Source organism: Cervus elaphus, chromosome 29 (assembly GCF_910594005.1).
Source record: "Cervus elaphus chromosome 29, mCerEla1.1, whole genome shotgun sequence".
NCBI classification, from domain to species: Eukaryota; Metazoa; Chordata; class Mammalia; order Artiodactyla; family Cervidae; genus Cervus; species Cervus elaphus.
Genome location: NC_057843.1, coordinates 26,481,657 through 26,500,812, shown reverse-complemented (window position 1 = coordinate 26,500,812; position 19,156 = coordinate 26,481,657). Strand labels below are relative to the sequence as shown.

At 35.0% G+C, this 19,156-nt stretch overlaps 1 protein-coding gene across 2 annotated transcripts in view; it reads left to right on the top strand.

Moving 5' to 3' along the window:
* The window catches only part of CNTLN (centlein), a 319,886-nt gene that overhangs the window by 280,019 nt on the left and 20,711 nt on the right, over positions 1–19,156 (top strand). For both annotated transcript variants that reach the window (XM_043890767.1, XM_043890768.1), the window contains 4 exons: positions 4,355–4,452; positions 6,163–6,289; positions 8,917–9,054; positions 11,149–11,334. In XM_043890767.1, the coding sequence (XP_043746702.1) occupies positions 4,355–4,452; positions 6,163–6,289; positions 8,917–9,054; positions 11,149–11,334 (549 nt within the window). The remainder of the gene's footprint in view (positions 1–4,354; positions 4,453–6,162; positions 6,290–8,916; positions 9,055–11,148; positions 11,335–19,156) is intronic.

Below are 19,156 nucleotides of genomic sequence, written 5' to 3'. Positions count from 1 at the left end.
TACAATGGAGTAAAATGTATAAATTGAATATTTCAGTGTTTAGATTTTATATGGAGGATAAAATCCGTTGAGGTCTTCTTTGATCTTATCTACCACAGAGACTTTTATTCACAGTTCTGAGATTCTTCTATATTTGTCTTATGTGCCTAATAGTTTTGTTTTCACCAAGATAAAAATAGAATGTTAAATCCAGTAATGTCTAATTGACTTCTAAATTTTTAAAATTGTCAGTAATTATAAGTTGATTTTTACTTTACTTATTTGATTTTGCTTACTTTTAATACTTTGCAACAAATTTTGGTAATAGGCCTATATGGATATCTGTAAGCTTCTTGGAGCATGGTGTCCCATGGTGTAAGTTTTTACCCATGTATAAATCATCCTCACTTTGAAAGAATATGTCTTAAAGGTGAGACTCATAAGAATGCCTAAAGCAATTTAGATCATGCTTGATGTAAGTTTGAAGTGACATTGTCCATATCTAACCTGGAGTCCTGAGACACTGACCAGGCTACATAGGGACAAAAAGGATAAATCTTCACTTTTGTCTTATTTCATGTTTTAATATGGAAATATTCTGGAGGGCTAGGTACTTTTGAGTACCTAGTCATCTAGGTAGTACAATTTATGTTTTGATATTGTGTTGGTTTGCTAGGATTGCCATAACAAAATACCATCGAGTGGCTGGCTTGAATAATAAGTTTTTTTCCCCATAGTTCTGGAGTCTGGAAATCTAAGCTTGAAGGAGTGGCGGGTTTGATTTCCTCTAAGGCCTCTTTCCTTGGCTTGTGGATGGGCACCTTCTTGCTGTGCCCTCACATCGTCATCTCTCAAGCTGTGTGGCCTGTTTTAATTTTTCTCTTATAAGGAAACCAGTCATATTAGATAAACGCCCTCCCATGTGACCTCATTTTGCCTAATTACCTCCTTAAAAGCCCTATCAAGTACATTTTGAGGTACTCTGTAGGGGAAGGTTAGGACTTTAGCATATGAATTTTGCCAGGACACAATTCAGCCCATAACAGGTATCAAATTGCTAACATGATTTTCCAAGAAATAGAGTATTTTCTACTTAATGTTTTTTATGCCTATTTAAAAAAAAAAACCTGGTTAGATTTTAATCTCTTAAAGATCTACATCCATCTGTTTTGTTTTATCCAATGAATTTAAAACTTTTCTATGTAAATTCTTAGGTATACCTCTGAGATGTACATGGTTCATTCAGAAATTAGAGGGCTCATGTGCATTTTCTGTAGCTTCATTTTTATGCACATTGGACACATTTTCTCAAGGAACTCAACTTTATATAGATAGATAATAAGATACGTAGTGACATAAAATTGCCTTCCAGTGAATGATATATACATTGGTTATTTCTATTTAATTCGTAGCTTTTTATGCAATCTGGATTGAATAGTACACTAATTAATATTTGTAATTTTTTTGACCACTTAATTGTTGAAAGCATACTTTTGACATATACTGTGTTCTCTTCCAGCTTTGCAGTAATAACGAAGAATAATAGTTTTTAAACTACTTTTACTTTGTATATAATCTATTGTCAGTCTAGTTCTAAGTCTTTTAAAAATGTTAACTCATTACTCGTTTCAAGCCTATGAGAGAAGTTCTATTATTATATCTATTTGATAGTTAAGAAAACTGAGTAAGTTAATTGTTCAAGGTAACAAAGCTACTAAAGAGGCAGAGCTGAGATTAGAACTCAGTCAATAGGTCTCGAGAGTCCATGCTTTTATTCAGAAATTTTAAAAAGAATTTAATAAACGTAAACAGATAAACTCTCTAACCAAGATAGATTATTACCATTATGGCATCTTTGAAATATGTCTTTTACTCCAGATTTTGTAGCTGCAGATAAATATTATGTTGTAGGAAATGGAAAAGGGTCAGGGGACCTAGGTTTCGTTCATTTTTCATCCAGTAACTTCTTGTGGGACCTGACTGAGGAAATTACTTAGCTTTTCCAGAGGTCTAGAGCAGGGACGACTTTGTACCCACTTCAAAAGGATTTCTGAGGATTAAAATATCTGTGAGATTTAGAGTCTGACAAAAGTATCTGTCAAGCTGGCATTGTTTTATTTATTATAATTCTATAATCCCTCAATTATCCAGAAGTCAGAATTATTGCATTTTTCAGCCACCTAAAATAACAAGCATAAATTAAAAAACATAAAAGAATCAGTTATCTTAAAATCTGCTTAGTTTAATCTGTTGAAGATATTCTCACTCTTCATTTACTACCTATTGTTTTTTATTTTAAATACAGCTGTAACGAGTTTATTTGTTTACCTTCTCAGCAGAAAACACCTCAAAGGCAGCAAATTAGAGTATGCATACTAAGGGACAGGATGGTTGTTTGTAGGCAGAAATATTGAGAGAAGAATGAAATTATGATCAACAGATTAACAGATAAAGAAAATATAAAAATTCTAAGGTCAAAATACAAAACTAGAAAAACAGCAGCCTGGGACCATTCAGAGCAAGGCTGAGTAGCCATTTATATCATGATGTATTTTAAAGGCATCTCTATATAATGATACAGTAGTAATAAATTAGACATAGTAATATACCAATTAATGTAGTGTTACTATTTATAACAATATAATTATATTAAAGTATCACTATTGCTTAATGTGGGAGCTTCCCTGGTGGCTCAGCTGGTAAAGATAATCTGCCTGCAATGTGGGAGACCTGGGTTCAGTCCCTGGGTTGGGAAGATTCCTTGAAGAAGGGAATGATCTACCCACTCCAGTATTTTGGCCTGGAGAATTCCATGGACTGTATAGTCCATGGGATCACAAAGAGTCAGACACAACTGAGTGACTTTCACTTTCACTTTCATTGGTTAATGTAATCTTGAATTATTATTTCTAAATGAATGAATAGTCATTCCAGAAAGAATTTAAGATTAGGTTATTATTTTTATTATATTTATATTAATTTAATACTTTTTAAATTTAACACATGAATAGATGTCTGTCAACACTATCTTATAGGTAAAAATCCAAAATATCAAACCACTAAATAATACCTTAGGGTACGTGTTTTCCTGGAACTTGAGTCAAAATTGAAAGCTAGGGATCCCTGGCACTCTAGTTACTACCTCTGGCCCCTAAGCTGTGCAAACAACAAATTCCACAATGCTCTTCTGGTTTGAAAAACTAATAATTATATATAAATACTTCCTGGGTTGCTCAGTGGTAAAGAATCCACCTGCCAATGCAGGAGACGGGTTTGATCCCTGGGTCAGGAAGATCCCCTGGAGAAGAGAATGGCAACGCACCCCAGTATTCTTGCCTGGGAAATCCCATGGACAGAGAAGCCGGGGTGGGCTAGTCACAGTCCATGGAATCACAAAGAGAGTTGGACAGGACTTAGCAACTGAACAGCAACAATATAGGTTCAAGGAAGAAAGTATTCAGTATTCATGAGATTCTCTATCAGTTATTTATTATTATCTAACAAATTATCCTGAAGTGTAGCAGCATAAAACAATAGCAATTTATGATCCAGTGGGTTCACTAGGTAATTCTTCTGGGCTGTTTGCTGGGTCCCCTCACACACCTGCATTCTTCTATACCAAGGATTTACCTGGACTGGAAGTTCCAAGAGAGCCTCACTCACAGGCTGACGATTGGTCTATTGGCTTCATCTGGGGTAGTTCAGTATTCTTCCCAATGGCCTTTCCTCTGTATTTGTTGGTAGGTGATCCCAGAGCAGCACTACAAGAGGGCAAAGGTGCAAGCTACAATAATTTAAAGCCTGAATCTGATATTTGCACAATGTCATTTATGCCAGATATTTTCTGTCAAAGCAAATCACAGGCCAGATCAGATTAAGAGGGTTGGGAGATGGACTCCATTCCATCCTCTTGGTGGGAGGTGCAGCTAAGTACTGTGACTATATTTAGTCTGATTATTAGTAAATCCGGAACTAGTTTTAAGTGATCTTATTAAACCATAAAAATACTTAGTAATACACATTTAAATTTTGCAAAATCTATATTTCCTGTAAATATATTTTTACAATATCTTTGCAATTATTATATGAGTGTGTTCTATGATTTTGACATGTTATATAAAAATTTTAGTGTGCCCTGATATTTCGTCCATGGGATTTTCCAGGCAAGAGTACTGGAGTGGATGGCCATTGCCTTCTCCGGATATTTCTATTAGAACATTCAAAATGAAACATTTTCAAGTGTTTAAATATTCATTTTAATTATAACCATAATTTTTGCATTTTTATTACTCTTCATGAGAATGGCATTTATATTTATGCTGCCTTAGAACAAGATTGCAAGGTATATTTAAATTTATATGTATTTTTAATCTAGAATGCAACTAATGAACTCACTAAACAATCATCAAACTTGAAGTCTCTGAAATTTGAACTCCTAGCAAAAGAAGAACACATAAAGGAAATGCATGAAAAGTAGGTGCTTTATATTTTTATCCATTGTATTTGGTGCCACCTAGTGGCAATTAACTCTATTAAACACTTCACCCCAAGAAACAATACCAACATGTTAAAATTGTTTTCCTTTCTTAGTTTATGTTTGAACCTAAATAAGATGAAAGTTTAAAGAATATTACATATAGCCTAGTTGATGGCAAAATAGTTACTACTTTTATTAATTAGAGTAGTAAAAATGTTTAAAGTTAGATTTTCCTTCTTAAACGTTTTAATTTTGAATAAATATCAGTTAATGGCCTAAACACTATGAACAGAAAACTTTAGAATGTAGGAATTATTTGACTAAAAATATGTATATAAAAATATGTACATATATACATATGTATATATATTGATTTATATTGGAGTTATTACCTAAGCTTATAAAGCAAAAATGGAAAATAGGGAAGTTTTGTTTGTATTTAAAATAACTGAAGAATTATGAAATATTGTACTTTGTGTATTTAAACTAAAAAAGGAGTTTAAAATGTTCTATCTCACAGAATCAAAATTGTTTCCTTTCTGTATCTTTTATAGATATCTAGAGCTTAGAAGTGATGTGTTTAGAAAGAAGTCTAGTCATTCATAATTAGAGATCACTTACTTAAAAGTGATCCTAGTAGATAAGGAATTTCCCTGGTGGCTTAAATGGTAAAGCATCGGCCTGCAGTGTGGGACCCGGTGCTTTGCAGACCCGGGTTCATTCCTTGAGTCGGGAAAATCCCTTGGAAAGGGAAATGGCAACCCACTCCAGTATTCTTGCTTGGAAAATCCCCATGGACAGAGGAGCCTGGTTGGGCTACAGTCCTTGGGGTCCCAAAGAGCGGGACAGGACTGAGCAAATTCACTTTCACTTTCACTCTAGTAGATAAAACTGTTAGATAAGAAAATTGGTTAATTCTTTTTAAGCAGAATATCTTGAAGCTTATTGATAGATTGAGTTAGTCTTACTGTTTACCAATGAGGACTTTAGATAACATTCTTTGAATCCTGTCTTCTTTACCTGCCGGCTCTGGATCTCAAGTTAATAGAATTAACTCATAAAGTTCTTAGAATTGAAATACATGTAAAGCACTTATAACAGTGACTAGTACATAGTAAACATTCATTAAATGTTAGTTATTGTTGTTCTTATTATAAGTAATAGTGGTTATTACATTTATCATTTTATACCTAGCATTATCACCTTAAGCTAAACTGATACATCAGTTCAATCACTGATATGTCTTTATATGATATTATAAATCACTTCAGTGTCTTTATATGATATTATCAAATTTTATACTTCTTTATTAAAGTATAGAATTCTTTCTTATCAGAAACAATCAGTGTTATGATTTTGATAATCTCTAAAACTTGTATTTTTCTTGGAAGCATGAGTGTAATATAAATATAATAATTTTAAGTTTTCAAAAAATTTTATTAAGCTTTATCAGTTCTTCTTTTTAATGCATATGTTTATATAAAATACTGCATTTACCAAATCACAGCTGGATTACAGATTTTAATATTTTACTCAAAATACTAACAGCAGTATTTTATCCCAAGCAATTATTTTATTAATTTGCAATTAATCAGATAGCATTTAAAAATTTACAGTAGGTGTAACATTGGATAATATGTAAGATATTATCACTATTGAAATATTTTCTATCACTCTTGATAAAATGCCTTTTTTTCCCTTTCAAGGATGTCTCGAATGGAGAGAGATATAACCATGAAAAGACATTTGATAGAGGACTTGAAATTTCGACAGAAAGTAAATTTGGAAAGTAATGAGAGTATTAATGAAATGCTAGAAAATCTTGAAAAAAAGGTATCAATTTTTATGTTTACTGACACTAGGAAAAAAGATCACTTCCCTTTGTATTTACTTTCTTAACTTCAATATTCAATCTTAACAAAACATGTAGTAAATATTCATAAAATATACCTGTGTTGTTACATAATTACATCATTTGCTCTGAAAGTACATTTTTTGTTTTAAAATTCAAGACAAAATCTCATACATAGTATAGCCATTCATTCGTTTTATATTGTAAATATACCATGAGAAGTTCTGCTTAATTTTTAAAAATCTTTAATATTTTTGAGATTCAAAATTATATTCAGCATTTTCTTTAAAACTGCTAATTATAATGATAGAATTAAGCATGCATTTTAAATGAAAAAATATGCTAATAACTATCAGTTCTTCAAAAAGTGTACTCACCACAATTGTTTTAAAGTATTTCCTTGTACATGTTTTAGTGTACTTAAGAAAAGAGTCATATTTAAAATAGTTGTACACTATCTGACCCCAAAGTAAAATCAGCAGTTTGCTGCCTAAGAGATAGTTTTTGTTTAAAAATTTTTAAAAGCTGCTATTTACACAAATCATAAAGCAGCTTGTGCTTTGGCATTCACAAAATGTCATCCACTCCTGAGAGAACATCTCCCTTATTTTCCTTGTTGGAGATAAAAATGTAAGTAATGCTCAAATGGAAGAGAGAAAATTTTACATGAGCAAGAACATGCGTACAGAGTTTCTTTCTCCTCCACATACCCACACAAATTATAATTACTTCATATAGGTTTTTTTCAATGCTATCTTTTAAATTTTGTTCATTTTAACTTCAGTAATCATTTGAAGTATACAATGTTTGTATAAGAAGTCATTTATCTTTAATAGTATTAAACTGAAAAAAATGTTTTCTTCTGCTATTTTTTAGCATTTTTTTAAAAAATGTATTTATTTTTACTTAAAGGATAATTGTTTTACAGTGTTGGTTTGGTTTCTGCCATGCCTCAACATGAATTAACCATAGGTGTACATATGTCCACTCCCTTTTGAACCTCCCTCCCAGCTCCCACCCTTTCCCGCCCCCTAGGTTGTTACAGAGCCCCAGTTTGAGTTCCCTGAGTCATAGAGCAAATTCCCACTGGCTATCTGTTTTACAGATGGTACTGTATATGCTTCCATGCAACCGTCTCCATTCACCCCACTCTCTCCTTCCTCCTCCTGGGCATGTCCAGAAGTCTGTTCTCCACGTCTGCATCTCCACTGCTGCCCTGCAGATAGGTTCATCAGTACCATCTTTCTAGATTCCATATACATATGTTAATATACTATTTGTTTTTCTGTTTCTCACTTAACTTCACTCTGTATAATGGGCTTTAGGTTCATCCACATTATTATAACTGACTCAAATGCATTTCTTTTTATGGCTGAGTAGTATTCCACTGTATACATTACCACAGCTTATTTATCTGTTCATCTGTCAATGGACATCTAGGTTGCTTCCGTATCCTAGCTATTGTAAATAGTGCTGCAATAAACACTGGGGTATATGGATCTTTCTCAGTTTTGGTTTCCTCAGTGTGTGTGCCTAGAAGTGGTATTGCTGGGTCATATGGTAGTTTATTCCTAGTCTTTTAAGGAATCTCCATACTGTCTTCCATAGTGACTGTATCAATTTATATTCCCAATGACAGTGAAAGAGGGTTCCCTTTTCTCCACACCCTCTCCAGCACTTATTGTTTCTGAAGTTTTTGATGATGGCCATTCTGACCAGTGTGAGGTGATATCTCATTGTAGTTGTAGTTTTGATTTACATTTCTCTAATAATGAGTCATGTTGAGAATCTTTTCATATATTTATTAGCTATTCGTATGTCACCTTTGGAGTCTTCTGCTATTCTTTGAAATGCACAATAAATATGTTGTATTACTTATTTAATTTTATCCTAAAAAGTACATGTTATATTGGAGAATACAAATTAAAGTTTTCTATGACTTGGCTTATTAAAAAATCAAAACCAACCATCTCTTGCTTAAGGAAGTTCAGGTGAGTAATTAAAGGAAACGTAGTTAAAAATAATCTTGTATTATTAGGTAGGAGTCTACACATAGCAATATTCATGCTTTTTTGTGCAGTTTTTGGGTGTTGTTACTGACTTAAGTATTGTTAGTCTCACTCACTACTGACTTCAGTATGGTTGGTTAGTACTCGCAGTGCTGTGTGAGTTACACAAATCTTATACTTGAATTTGGTATCCTTTATGAGAAAATGAATGAAATGACTTATTCATGCATTCATTTGGTTTCTGTTAAAACAAATACAGTGTAGAACTAGACTGCCTTTGCCAATAATTTTACCTTTGTGCTTTTTTAAAATTTTTATTTATTTTTTTAATTGGAGGATAATTGCTTTACAGAATTTTGTTGTTTTCTGTCAAACTTCAACCTTAACATGAATCAGCCATAGGTGTACATATACCCCCTCCCTTTTGAACCTCCCTCCCATCTCCCTCCCCGTCCCACCCCTCTAGGTTGATACAGAGACCCTGTTTGAGTTTCCTGAGCCAGACAGCAAATTCCTGTTGGCTATCTATTTTACATATGGTGATGTAAGTTTCCATGTTACTCTCTCCATACATCTCTACCTTTGTGCATTTATTGTAGGTGAGGACATTAACTGAGGAGTGTTCCAACAAGAAAGTATCAATTGATTCACTAAAGCAAAGACTTACTGTTGCTGTAAAAGAGAAGTCTCAGTATGAAGAGATGTATCAGCAAACTAAAGAGGAGTTAGAAAAAAAGGTATGATTTAGGACATTTTAGCTTAGAGATGGACTGTAACAATCTCTTTTTTATTTTTAAAGTTGTTGTTTTTTTCCTCCCCAAAACTACTATGAGTTACTTAAATGTTTCAGATAACTTCAAAGAACATTTATATCTCTACATAAGACAATAAGAATTTATTTACTATTAAAGGTCATGCTGTATTAGAGAAACAGATTTTGTTTATCTTGATAATTTATAATAAATGAAAACTGTTGTTAAGAACTGGTATTTATATAAGTAGATATAAAGTTTTCATTCCAATCCCAAAGAAAGGCAATGCCAAAGAATGCTCAAATTACCGCACAATTGCATTCATCTCACACCCTAGTAAAGTAATGCTCAAAATTCTCCAAGCCAGGCTTCAGCAATGAACCGTGAACTTCCAGATGTTCAAGCTGGTTTTAGAAAAGGCAGAGGAACAAGAGATCAAATCGCCAACATCCGCTAGATCATCGAAAAAGCAAGAGAGTTCCAGAAAAACATCTATTTCTGCTTTATAGACTATGCCAAAGCCTTTGACTGTGTGGATCACAATAAACTGTGGAAAATTCTGAAGGAGATGGAAATACGAGACCACCGGTCTGGCTATTGAGACCTGCCTCTTGAGAAACCTGTATGCAGGTCAGGAAGCAACAGTTAGAACTGGACATGGAACAATAAACTGGTTCCAAATAGGAAAAGGAGTACGTCAAGCCTGTATATTGTCATCCTGCTTATTTAACTTATATGCAGAGTACACCATGAGAAACGCTGGGCTGGAAAAAGCACAAGCTGAAATCAAGATTGCCAGGAGAAATATCAATCACCTCAGATATGCAGATGACACCACCCTTATGGCAGAAAGTGAAGAAAAACTAAAGTGCCTCTTGATGAAAGTGAAAGAGGATGGGAGGGGGGATCGGGATGGGGAATAAGTGTGAATCTGTGGCTGATTCATGTCAATGTATGACAAAACCCACTGAAATGTTGTGAAGTAATTAGCCTCCAACTAATAAAAAAATCAATAAAAAAAAAAAAGTCAAGGAGACTGAAAAAAAAAAAAAAAAAAAGAAAGTGAAAGAGGAGAGTGAAAAATTTGGCTTAAAGCTCAACATTCAGAAAACTAAGATCATGGCCTCTGGCCCCATCAGTTCATGGGAAATAGATGGGGAAACAGTGGAAACAGTGTCAGACTTTATTTTTGGGGGCTCCAAAATCACTGCAAATGGTGATTGCAGCCATGAAATTAAAAGACGCTTACTCCTTGGAAGGAAAGTTGTGACCAACCTAGGTAGCATATTAAAAGCAGAGACATTACTTTGCCAACAAAGGTCTGTCTAGTCAAGGCTATGGTTTTTCCAGTGGTCGTGTATGGACGTGAGAGTTGGACTGTGAAGAAAGTTGCGTGCCGAAGAATTGATGCTTTTGAACTATGGTGTTGGAGAAGACTCTTGTGAGTCCCTTGGACTGCAAGGAGATCCAACCAGTCCATCCTAAAGGAGATCAGTCTTGGGTGTTCATTGGAATGACTGATGCTGAATCTCTAATACTTTGGCCACCTCATGCGAAGAGTTGACTCATTGGAAAAGACCCTGATGCTGGGAGGGATTGGGGGCAGGAGGAGAAGGGGACAACAGAGGATGAGATGGCTGGATGGCATCACCAACTCGATGAACTTGAGTTTGAGTAAACTCTGGGAGTTGGTGATGGACAGGGGGGCTTGGCGTGCTGTGATTCATGGGGTTGCAAAGAGTCGGACATGACTGAGTGACTGAACCAAACTGATAAAGTTTTAGGTCCACCTAAACTTATAAATAATTAAATACTTCCATTTGATATAGGAAATCTTTTAGTCCAAAATCCCTTCCATGTCTTTATAATGATTTATAATTTTAAAAGAATAAATTGATTTCAATGATAAATATGTGATAATATGTGCTCATGATAGTCACTGAAAATAAAGTTTTACTCAAATGAAAATAAATACAAGATATAAAGAGAGTAATAAAACCCTTTCTTTATCTTACACCTCTAACTTCCAAATCTGTTTAAGAAATATATTTTTACTGTGTGCTTACTGGTCTTTTGCAGGATCTCAAGCTTAATTTCCTCCTATCAAAAATAAACGAGACTGAATCTGCCATGGCAGAGATTGAAACAGCAGCATCTAAGCATCTTCAAGGGTTAGCAATGCAAAGTGAGCAGGCCCTAGAAGGTGCACAGAAGAAATTGCTACTAGCCAGTGAGAAAGTAGAAGAGTTCACCGTATTTGTGAAGGTTTGAATTCTTTGCACTTTACTACCTGGTGTTTTACTTCAGGCACAGTGGGCAGTGGCCTATTTCAGATGATCTGGGTTATTCTTGAAGTTCCTTTCTGCTTTCCCAAACTACAAAGCATCTTCCCGTACCCTATCCACCACACTATTCAAATTTTCTCTATGAAAGATTCATTTTCATAGCTTGAGTTTAAAAATGTCCACTATATTTTTAATATTCTTTTCCCAGTGTCAATTTAGTTATGAAATTGTGGTAATCACATAAGCAAGACAGGTTCTAAGACCAAAGAATTGAGTTATTTCCATGCCACTTCCTTTTAAAAATCATCCAAGCAAAAACAACCAGAAGCTTGGTCCATGATCATTGACGTTAAGAGACATTGCACCCCGGCCCCATCATATATCAGACATGGAATGGGTAAAGGAATGGTAAATGACCTGGCAGGACAAAAGGAAGACAAACTAGAGTATCTACAAAGGGTGTATCATCTAGAAGTTATCTGACTGCTGAAGAATCCCAGGAAGGCTTAGGCATTGGCTGTACAAGGAACCACCAAAGCCAAGGGTGGTGGGGAAAGGGAGAATACAGGTTTTGTCTGAAAGTCTTTATAAGGAGTGTTTAGATCTCTGGTCTGTACTTCTGCGGTCAGCCAGTATTCCTCCCTTAACTATTCTGGGAAAATGGAGGAACAGTTTGGTTTCAGAGATAACAAGGCACTGAGGCTGGGAACCTGGGGATTGCTCCACTCTTTTTAACGCCCCTATGAGTTGTTTACACCCTATTTAGTGCCTTTTATTCTGCCTTGTATTGTAGCTAGCAGACAGGTCTGTTGCCGTTATGCCATCTCCTTTGCTGGAGATGTGAATTTGACCCCTGAGTCAGGATGACCCCCTGGAGAAGGAAATGGCAACCCCCTCCAGTATTCTGCCTGGGAAATCCCATGGAAAGGACTAGGGCCTGGTGGGCCACAGTTCACAGGGTCACAAAGAGTCAGACACGACTTAGCAGCAAAACAACCAAAACAACTGGCACATAATAGAGCTCGCTAAGTTCTTGAGAAATTGATCTTTATATCTGCTTCAAGAATAGTACCTGGACACGTAATCACTGCTCTGATTGAAACCACTGTGAAGGCAAGAGCTATGCACACTCCTAATGAGCATAGTTAAAGAATGTACATAGTTCCTACATGGAACATTATGATCAATGGGACTCATTCTGTGCAGAACTTAATAGGGTATCAGGTACACAAAAGTACTTAATAAATATTATTAGTAGTATTAATAGTAATAATGTTTGTTCTGGCCCTGCTGTGGAATCTGTGTTCCCTTTAGTTTTTTTTTCCTTTATGCATAGGGCACAACCAGATTATGGCAGAGGTGGGGTGGCCATCTGTTCTAGATCTAGTCTTGAATATAGAATTTTACCCTGGAGTAAAATCAAGTGCTTTGAGCATCTGGGCTGGATGTATGTGGCAGAGCTGAGGCTTTGAATTCTCCTAATAACTGAATAAAACACACAAGGGAAATTTCTAGAAGTATTTGCTCAGTTTGATTGAGGCCTGATAATAGGCTTGTTAACATGCTTGTATGTGAGAATCATATGGTCAATTCCATCTTCTCAGTGGCTTTTGTTAGCTGATAAATAAATACCAGCCAAAGAACAACATTTATCCGGAAGCTTAAATCATTTAATTATCAATATGTACTTGCTTGTTAAGATTTAGTAAGATGATTAGGGCATATAAATTTCTTGATTCTTTAGTAAGAATATTTGTAAAGCATTATAATTTTATTTTTAATGTATACAGTTGTTAACACTTTGGTACTGATCTACTCTTAATTATGATTTTTCTATTCTTTTTTTCAACTTTATTAGATATGACATATAACATTTTATAAGATTAAGATAAACAATATGATGACTTGATACATGTATATATTATGAAAAGTTTACTACAATAGGTTAGTTAACACATCCTTAACCTCACATAATTGCCACTTTATTGTTATTGTTATGGGAAGGACATTTAAAATCTAGTCATAGCAAATTCCAAGTATACAATTGAGTATTGTTAACTATAATCACCATGTTATACATTAAATCCCTGGAACTTATTCTTCTTATGATTGGAAGTTTGTACCATTTGACCAACATCTCATTTCCTCCTCCCCTCAGCCCCTGGCAACCACTTTTCTACTCTCTATTTCTGAGTTTGCCTTTTTAAAATTCCATATATATAAGCGATATCATCCAGTATTTGTATTTTTCTGTCTGATTTATTTCACTTAGCATAGTCCTCTCAGGTGCTATCCATATTGTCAGAAATGTCTGGATTTCCTTCTTTTTATGGCTCAGTCATCATATTCCATTGTGTGTGTGTGTGATTAAACACACACACACATATATTTACTACATTTTCCTTACTCATTAATATAGTGATGGACACAAGTTGTTTCCATGTCTTGATTAGTGCAAATAGTGCTGCAGTGACCATGAGAGTGCATGTATCTCTTTGAGATTCTGTTTTTATTTCCTTTCAGTATGTACTCAGAAATTGCATTGCTGGTAGTTGTTATTTTTAATTTTTCGAGGAACCTCTACACTGTTTTCTATAGTGGCTGTACCAATTTACAGTCTGACCCACAGTGCACAATGTTTCCCTTTTCTCAACATCTTGCCAGCATTTGTTCTCTCTCATCTATTTGATAATAGCCAAACAGGTGTGAGCTGATACCTTGTGGTTTTGATTTGCATTTCTCTGATGATCAGTAAGGTTGAGCACCTTCTCATGAACTTGCTGGCCATTGTATATATTCTTTGGAAAATATTTGTTCAGATTCTATTTCCATTTCTAAATTGGATGTTTTGGTTTTTGTTATCAAGTTGTATGAGTTATATATAACTTAAAGTTAGGAAGTATGATGCCTCCACCTTGGCACTTTCCTAGGATTGCTTTGGCTAGTCAGTCTTTTGTAGTTTCATCCAAATTTAGGGGATTTTTTTTTCTATTTTTCTGAAAAAATGGCATTGGAACTTTGATAGAGGTCTTACTGAACCTCTCAATGTCTTTGGGTAGAATGAACATTTTAAGAATATCCACTCTTTCAATCAGTAAGCACAGGATATCATTTATTTATGTCTTCTTTAGTTTCCTTCATCAATGTCTTAGAGTTTTGAGTATATAGATCTTCCACTTCCTTAATTAAATTTATCCCTAAAATTTTATTGTTGGATGCTACTGTAAGTGGGATTGTTTTATTCCTTTTTCACATTTTATTGTTAGTGTATAGAGACACAACAAATTAATTTTTATCTGTGAGTTTGTATCCTACAACTTTACTGAATTTGTTCATTAATTTTAACAGCTTTTTTTGATGGAGTTCTTAGGAGTTTCTAGATAAAAGATCATGTCATAAACAAAAAGAGACCGTGTTACTTCTTTCTTTCTGATTTGGATGCTTTTTATTTCTTTTTACTGCCTAATTGCTCCAGCTAAGACTTCCAATTCTGTGTTGAATAGGAGTGGTGAGGGTGGTCACCTTTCTCTTGTTTCTGATATTGGATGGAAAGCTTTCAGCTTTTGATTGTTGAGTGTGATGTTAGTTTGGTTTTGTATTATATGGCTTTTGTTATGTACAGTATGTTCCTTCTATACCCAGTTTGTGGGGAGTTTATCATGAAAGAATGTTAAATTTTGTCCAGTACTTTTTCTGCATTTATTGAGATGATTGTATGATTTTTATCTTCATTCTTTTAATGTAGTATATTTACATTTATTGATTTGTGTATGTTGACTTATTCTTGCATTCCAGGGATAAATCCCACTTGACCATGGTGTGTGGTTCTTTTAATGTGTTGTTAAATTCAATTTGTTAGTATTTTGTTCAGAGGTTTTACGTCTATATTCATCAGGGGGGCCTATAGGTTTCTTTTCTTGTAGTGTCCTATCTGTCTTTGGTATCAGGTTAATGCTGACCTCTTAAAATGAGTTTGAAAGTGTTCTTTCCTTTTACTTTCTTTGGAAGAGCTTTAGAAGAATTGACATTATTTTGTCTTAGGTAGGATTCACCAGTGAAGCCATCAGGTCATGGGCTTTTCTTTATTGGAAAGTGTTTGATTGCTGATTCAATCTCCTTACTCATTGATCTGTTCAAATTTTCTGTTACTTTGTGATTCAGTCTTGGTAGATTGTATATTCTAGGAATTTATCCATTTCTTCTAGGTTGTCCAATTTGTTGGCATATAATTGTTCATAGTATCCTCTCATGATTCTTTGTATTTCTGTAATGTCAGTTGTAATATCTTCTCTTTCGTTTCTAATTTTCTTTTTTAAAATTTATATTTTTAATGGAATGATAATTGCTTTACAGAATTTTGTTGTTTTCTGTCAAACCTCAACATGAATCAGCCATAGGTATACATATACCCCCTCCCTTTTGAACCTTCCTCCCATCTTCCTCCCCATCCCACCCCTGCAGATTAATTTTCTTAATTTGAGTACTCTCTTTTTCTTGGTAAGTGTAGACAGAAATTTATCCATTTCGTTTGTCTCTTTTAAAAACTCGCTCTTGGTCTCACTGATCTTTTCTGTTCTTTTTGTCTCTATTTATTCCCACTCTGCTCTTCGTTATCACCTTCCTCTACTAACTTTGGGTTTACTTTGTTCTTTTTCTAGTTCACTGAATTACAAAGTTAGACTGTTTTGAGTTTTGTTTGTTTGTTTGCTTAATGGTCCCACATAACAGTGGAGGCCAGTGACAGGAGTTGGGTGTTGGTGTACACGTGCTCAGGTGGAGAGGCTCACAATAGCTGAGCCCAGCAGTGCAAGCCAGTGAGAGGAGACAGGGCCAGGTCTGGGCCCACACACAGCTGTGCGGGCCTTGGCGGTTGACATGCAGTCTTGTGGCCATAGAGTCTCAGCATAGGCACTCGCAGATCATTAGAGGCCAGCGGCAGACCACTGGCAAGAGGTCCACAGTTGAAGAGGTTAGCTCCAAATGCATGCCCATCTATCTATCACTGCAGGGGTCTAGGCTGGCATCTTGCACTTGTGCAGGTGCAAAGGCTAAGCTGGCTTCCAGTGCAGATTGCAGGGTCCGGTTACGGCCAGGGAGGGACTGTCAGGTGGCATTTGTGAAGGTGGAAACCTGTGGGGGGAAGTACAGTGGTGAAATCTGCAGGGGGTCCATGACAGCCATCCTAGCGTTGGTTTCTTCAGTGATGAAACCTGTTGGGACCCTCCACAGAGCTGGTTACCGTGGACCACAGCTGCCTGGGCTGTGTAGCTGATATTGGGAGCCCCAGCTGCTCTCTGCTGTTCCAGCCTGTCCCTATATGTCTTGACTTTTTCAGTCTCTGAGTAGGGTGGAGCTGAAGTGATCTTCCATGCTGTGATGTGACAAACTGGGGAAGTTGGTTGCTCACCTCATTCTTCCTTTCCCAGCGAGGGAGCTCCTTTGAACCCCGGAGTTCTTCACTGGCGCTGAGCAGTGCTGCCCTGGGGGATGGGATGATGCAGGCACAATGAAGCTGTCCTTCCTTTTCTTTGTATGGCGTTATTCTCTATTTTTTGCTTCATGGTGTTGCTGAAATTTCTTAAGTGGACTCCTGAGCCCTTCCAGAGCTATTTTAATTTGTGAATGTCTAATTGTTGATATTTGTGGGGGGATGGAGGCTGGTACCATTTTGGTGATGTGATTTCTTAATTAGGATTTTTAAAATCCAGTTTGAATTAACTCTTTCAGTCCTATCATTATATAAAAAGGGTAAATTTTTAAAGAAAAGCTTTTAATAAAAATACATTGAGTGAAATTTAAAATACGTAAATTATATCTTGATAGAACTATTTAAGCTGTTAGAAAAGACATCATTTCTCCAAGAAACTATGATTGTAGGGGTGACTCCGTAGTACTTGAACAGCCAATTATAACCTTCATCACAATAATCTAATCTTACTAAAAATCTAATCAGTTCATTATGATTCCATGAAACTCAAAAATTTTTATAGTTAGCTAACACAGATCAAGACTCCTTAATAAAGACTGGAAAGCTAGATCTAATAAGACTGGAATGAAATAGCTTGTTTCACTCTAATGCTATTGCTGACTGCTTACAATATTGAAAAATATAGTGACTTTAAGTTGGGATATACATCCAAGAAAGTACTCTTATTTTGAAAATATAATCAAATATTGAGACAATTCCTAGCTCATGATATTTCAAGAAGTTTAAGGAGGGTGACATAAATTTTTATAAATTCATTTAATATTTGTTGAATGCTTATTTTGTGTGGTACAGTGTTTTTACTTACCTTGACAATAAGTGATAGCCAAGGACCATTGTTCAACTGATGCAAATAGAGTAAAACATTTTTAAGCTTCTGATGTTTTTAACACTAGAGTATTTAAAGAATTTTGCACAATTTGGAAGCACAGATTTTAAACTGGTAAGAGAAAGCAATTTTGTAATGGATGGAAGGGAAGTAAAAATACAATCCAGATAGAAGTAACACCCAGAGCTGAAAACAGGCAGAGCACCAGCATAGAAACAAAAGGCAAGTGTGATCATATGAAAACAAAATCTCAACCTGGATATAAGGGGGGAAAGTAAAACATTTCAATGAACTTAGTGCAATGAGACTTTACGGTGTATCTGAAAGGTATAGTCTGGAAGGGAAGAAGAATATTTGAGCATCATGAAGTATATTTCAGCAAAATAACATAACATTTTTTAATAATACAAACATTTCCCCCAAATATACCCATGTTGCTTTCAGCCAGCTAATGGCAACATTGCTAAAAACTAGTATGTGTCTTCACTTCCTTATGAGGCTTCCATGATTAGTCTTGTTGTTACTTCTAAGACTTTTTACTACATGGCACCTCATTTATCCCTCTTTAGCCATACTGACTTTCTTGCTGTTCTTTGAATACTGCAAGCCATGTTTTTTTTCCTCAAAGTCTTTGCTCTGTCCTCTGTATATTATTGATAAAATAGCTTATCTCTTTACTTCTTCAGGTCTTTCTGCCCATGTGGGACTCTTGTCAATCTTTAGAACAAGAAACAATGGAAAACAAAGACTCCTGTAAAACCTACAATTAAATCTAAATAGCTTGATATTAGTGATTATAGTACCAGGAGTTGTGAGGGGGTGGTTGTAAGGGATGTTTCTTTTTGGCTCTGGTGGAACATACAGAGGATGAGAAACTCTAGATATTGATTCAAAATATAATATTGATTTTATTATATTAAATTAATCAAGTTTACTTAAATAATATTAAATATATGTTCAGGAGTTTTAAAGGTGACCATAAGAATAGAAATCAAGCATTTAATTTTCAAAGAATTAGAGGATATTAAAAAAAAAATTAAAATTTCCATCAATTCAATACAAACCAGGAAGAAGAATGTGAGGAAGGGAGGAAGGAAAGATAGAACAAAGGAGAGGAACAGTTAATAAGAAGCATGGTAAATAAAAAGAATAGGATGATCCAAACATACCAATAATCATAGTATATATAATGAAGTTGAAATATATTTTAAAAAAGAAAAGAAAAGAGAGACTATGAGATTCTGAAAAAGATGCACCTAAAACATGATACCAAAAGCCAAAAAAAAATTAAGAATAAAATTATGATATCCTGCAGTTAGCTTTTGAGAATCAATTTTGCTTATCTCTTCCCAGCATCTCATTCATGTTGGTTGTTTGAAAATCATGTGCAAGTACCTAACACCATAGAAACTGGCAAACGTTACAAGTCATACCCATCCCCTGAAAGAGCTTGTTTACCAGCACGCAATTGAATATATTCCAGCTAAA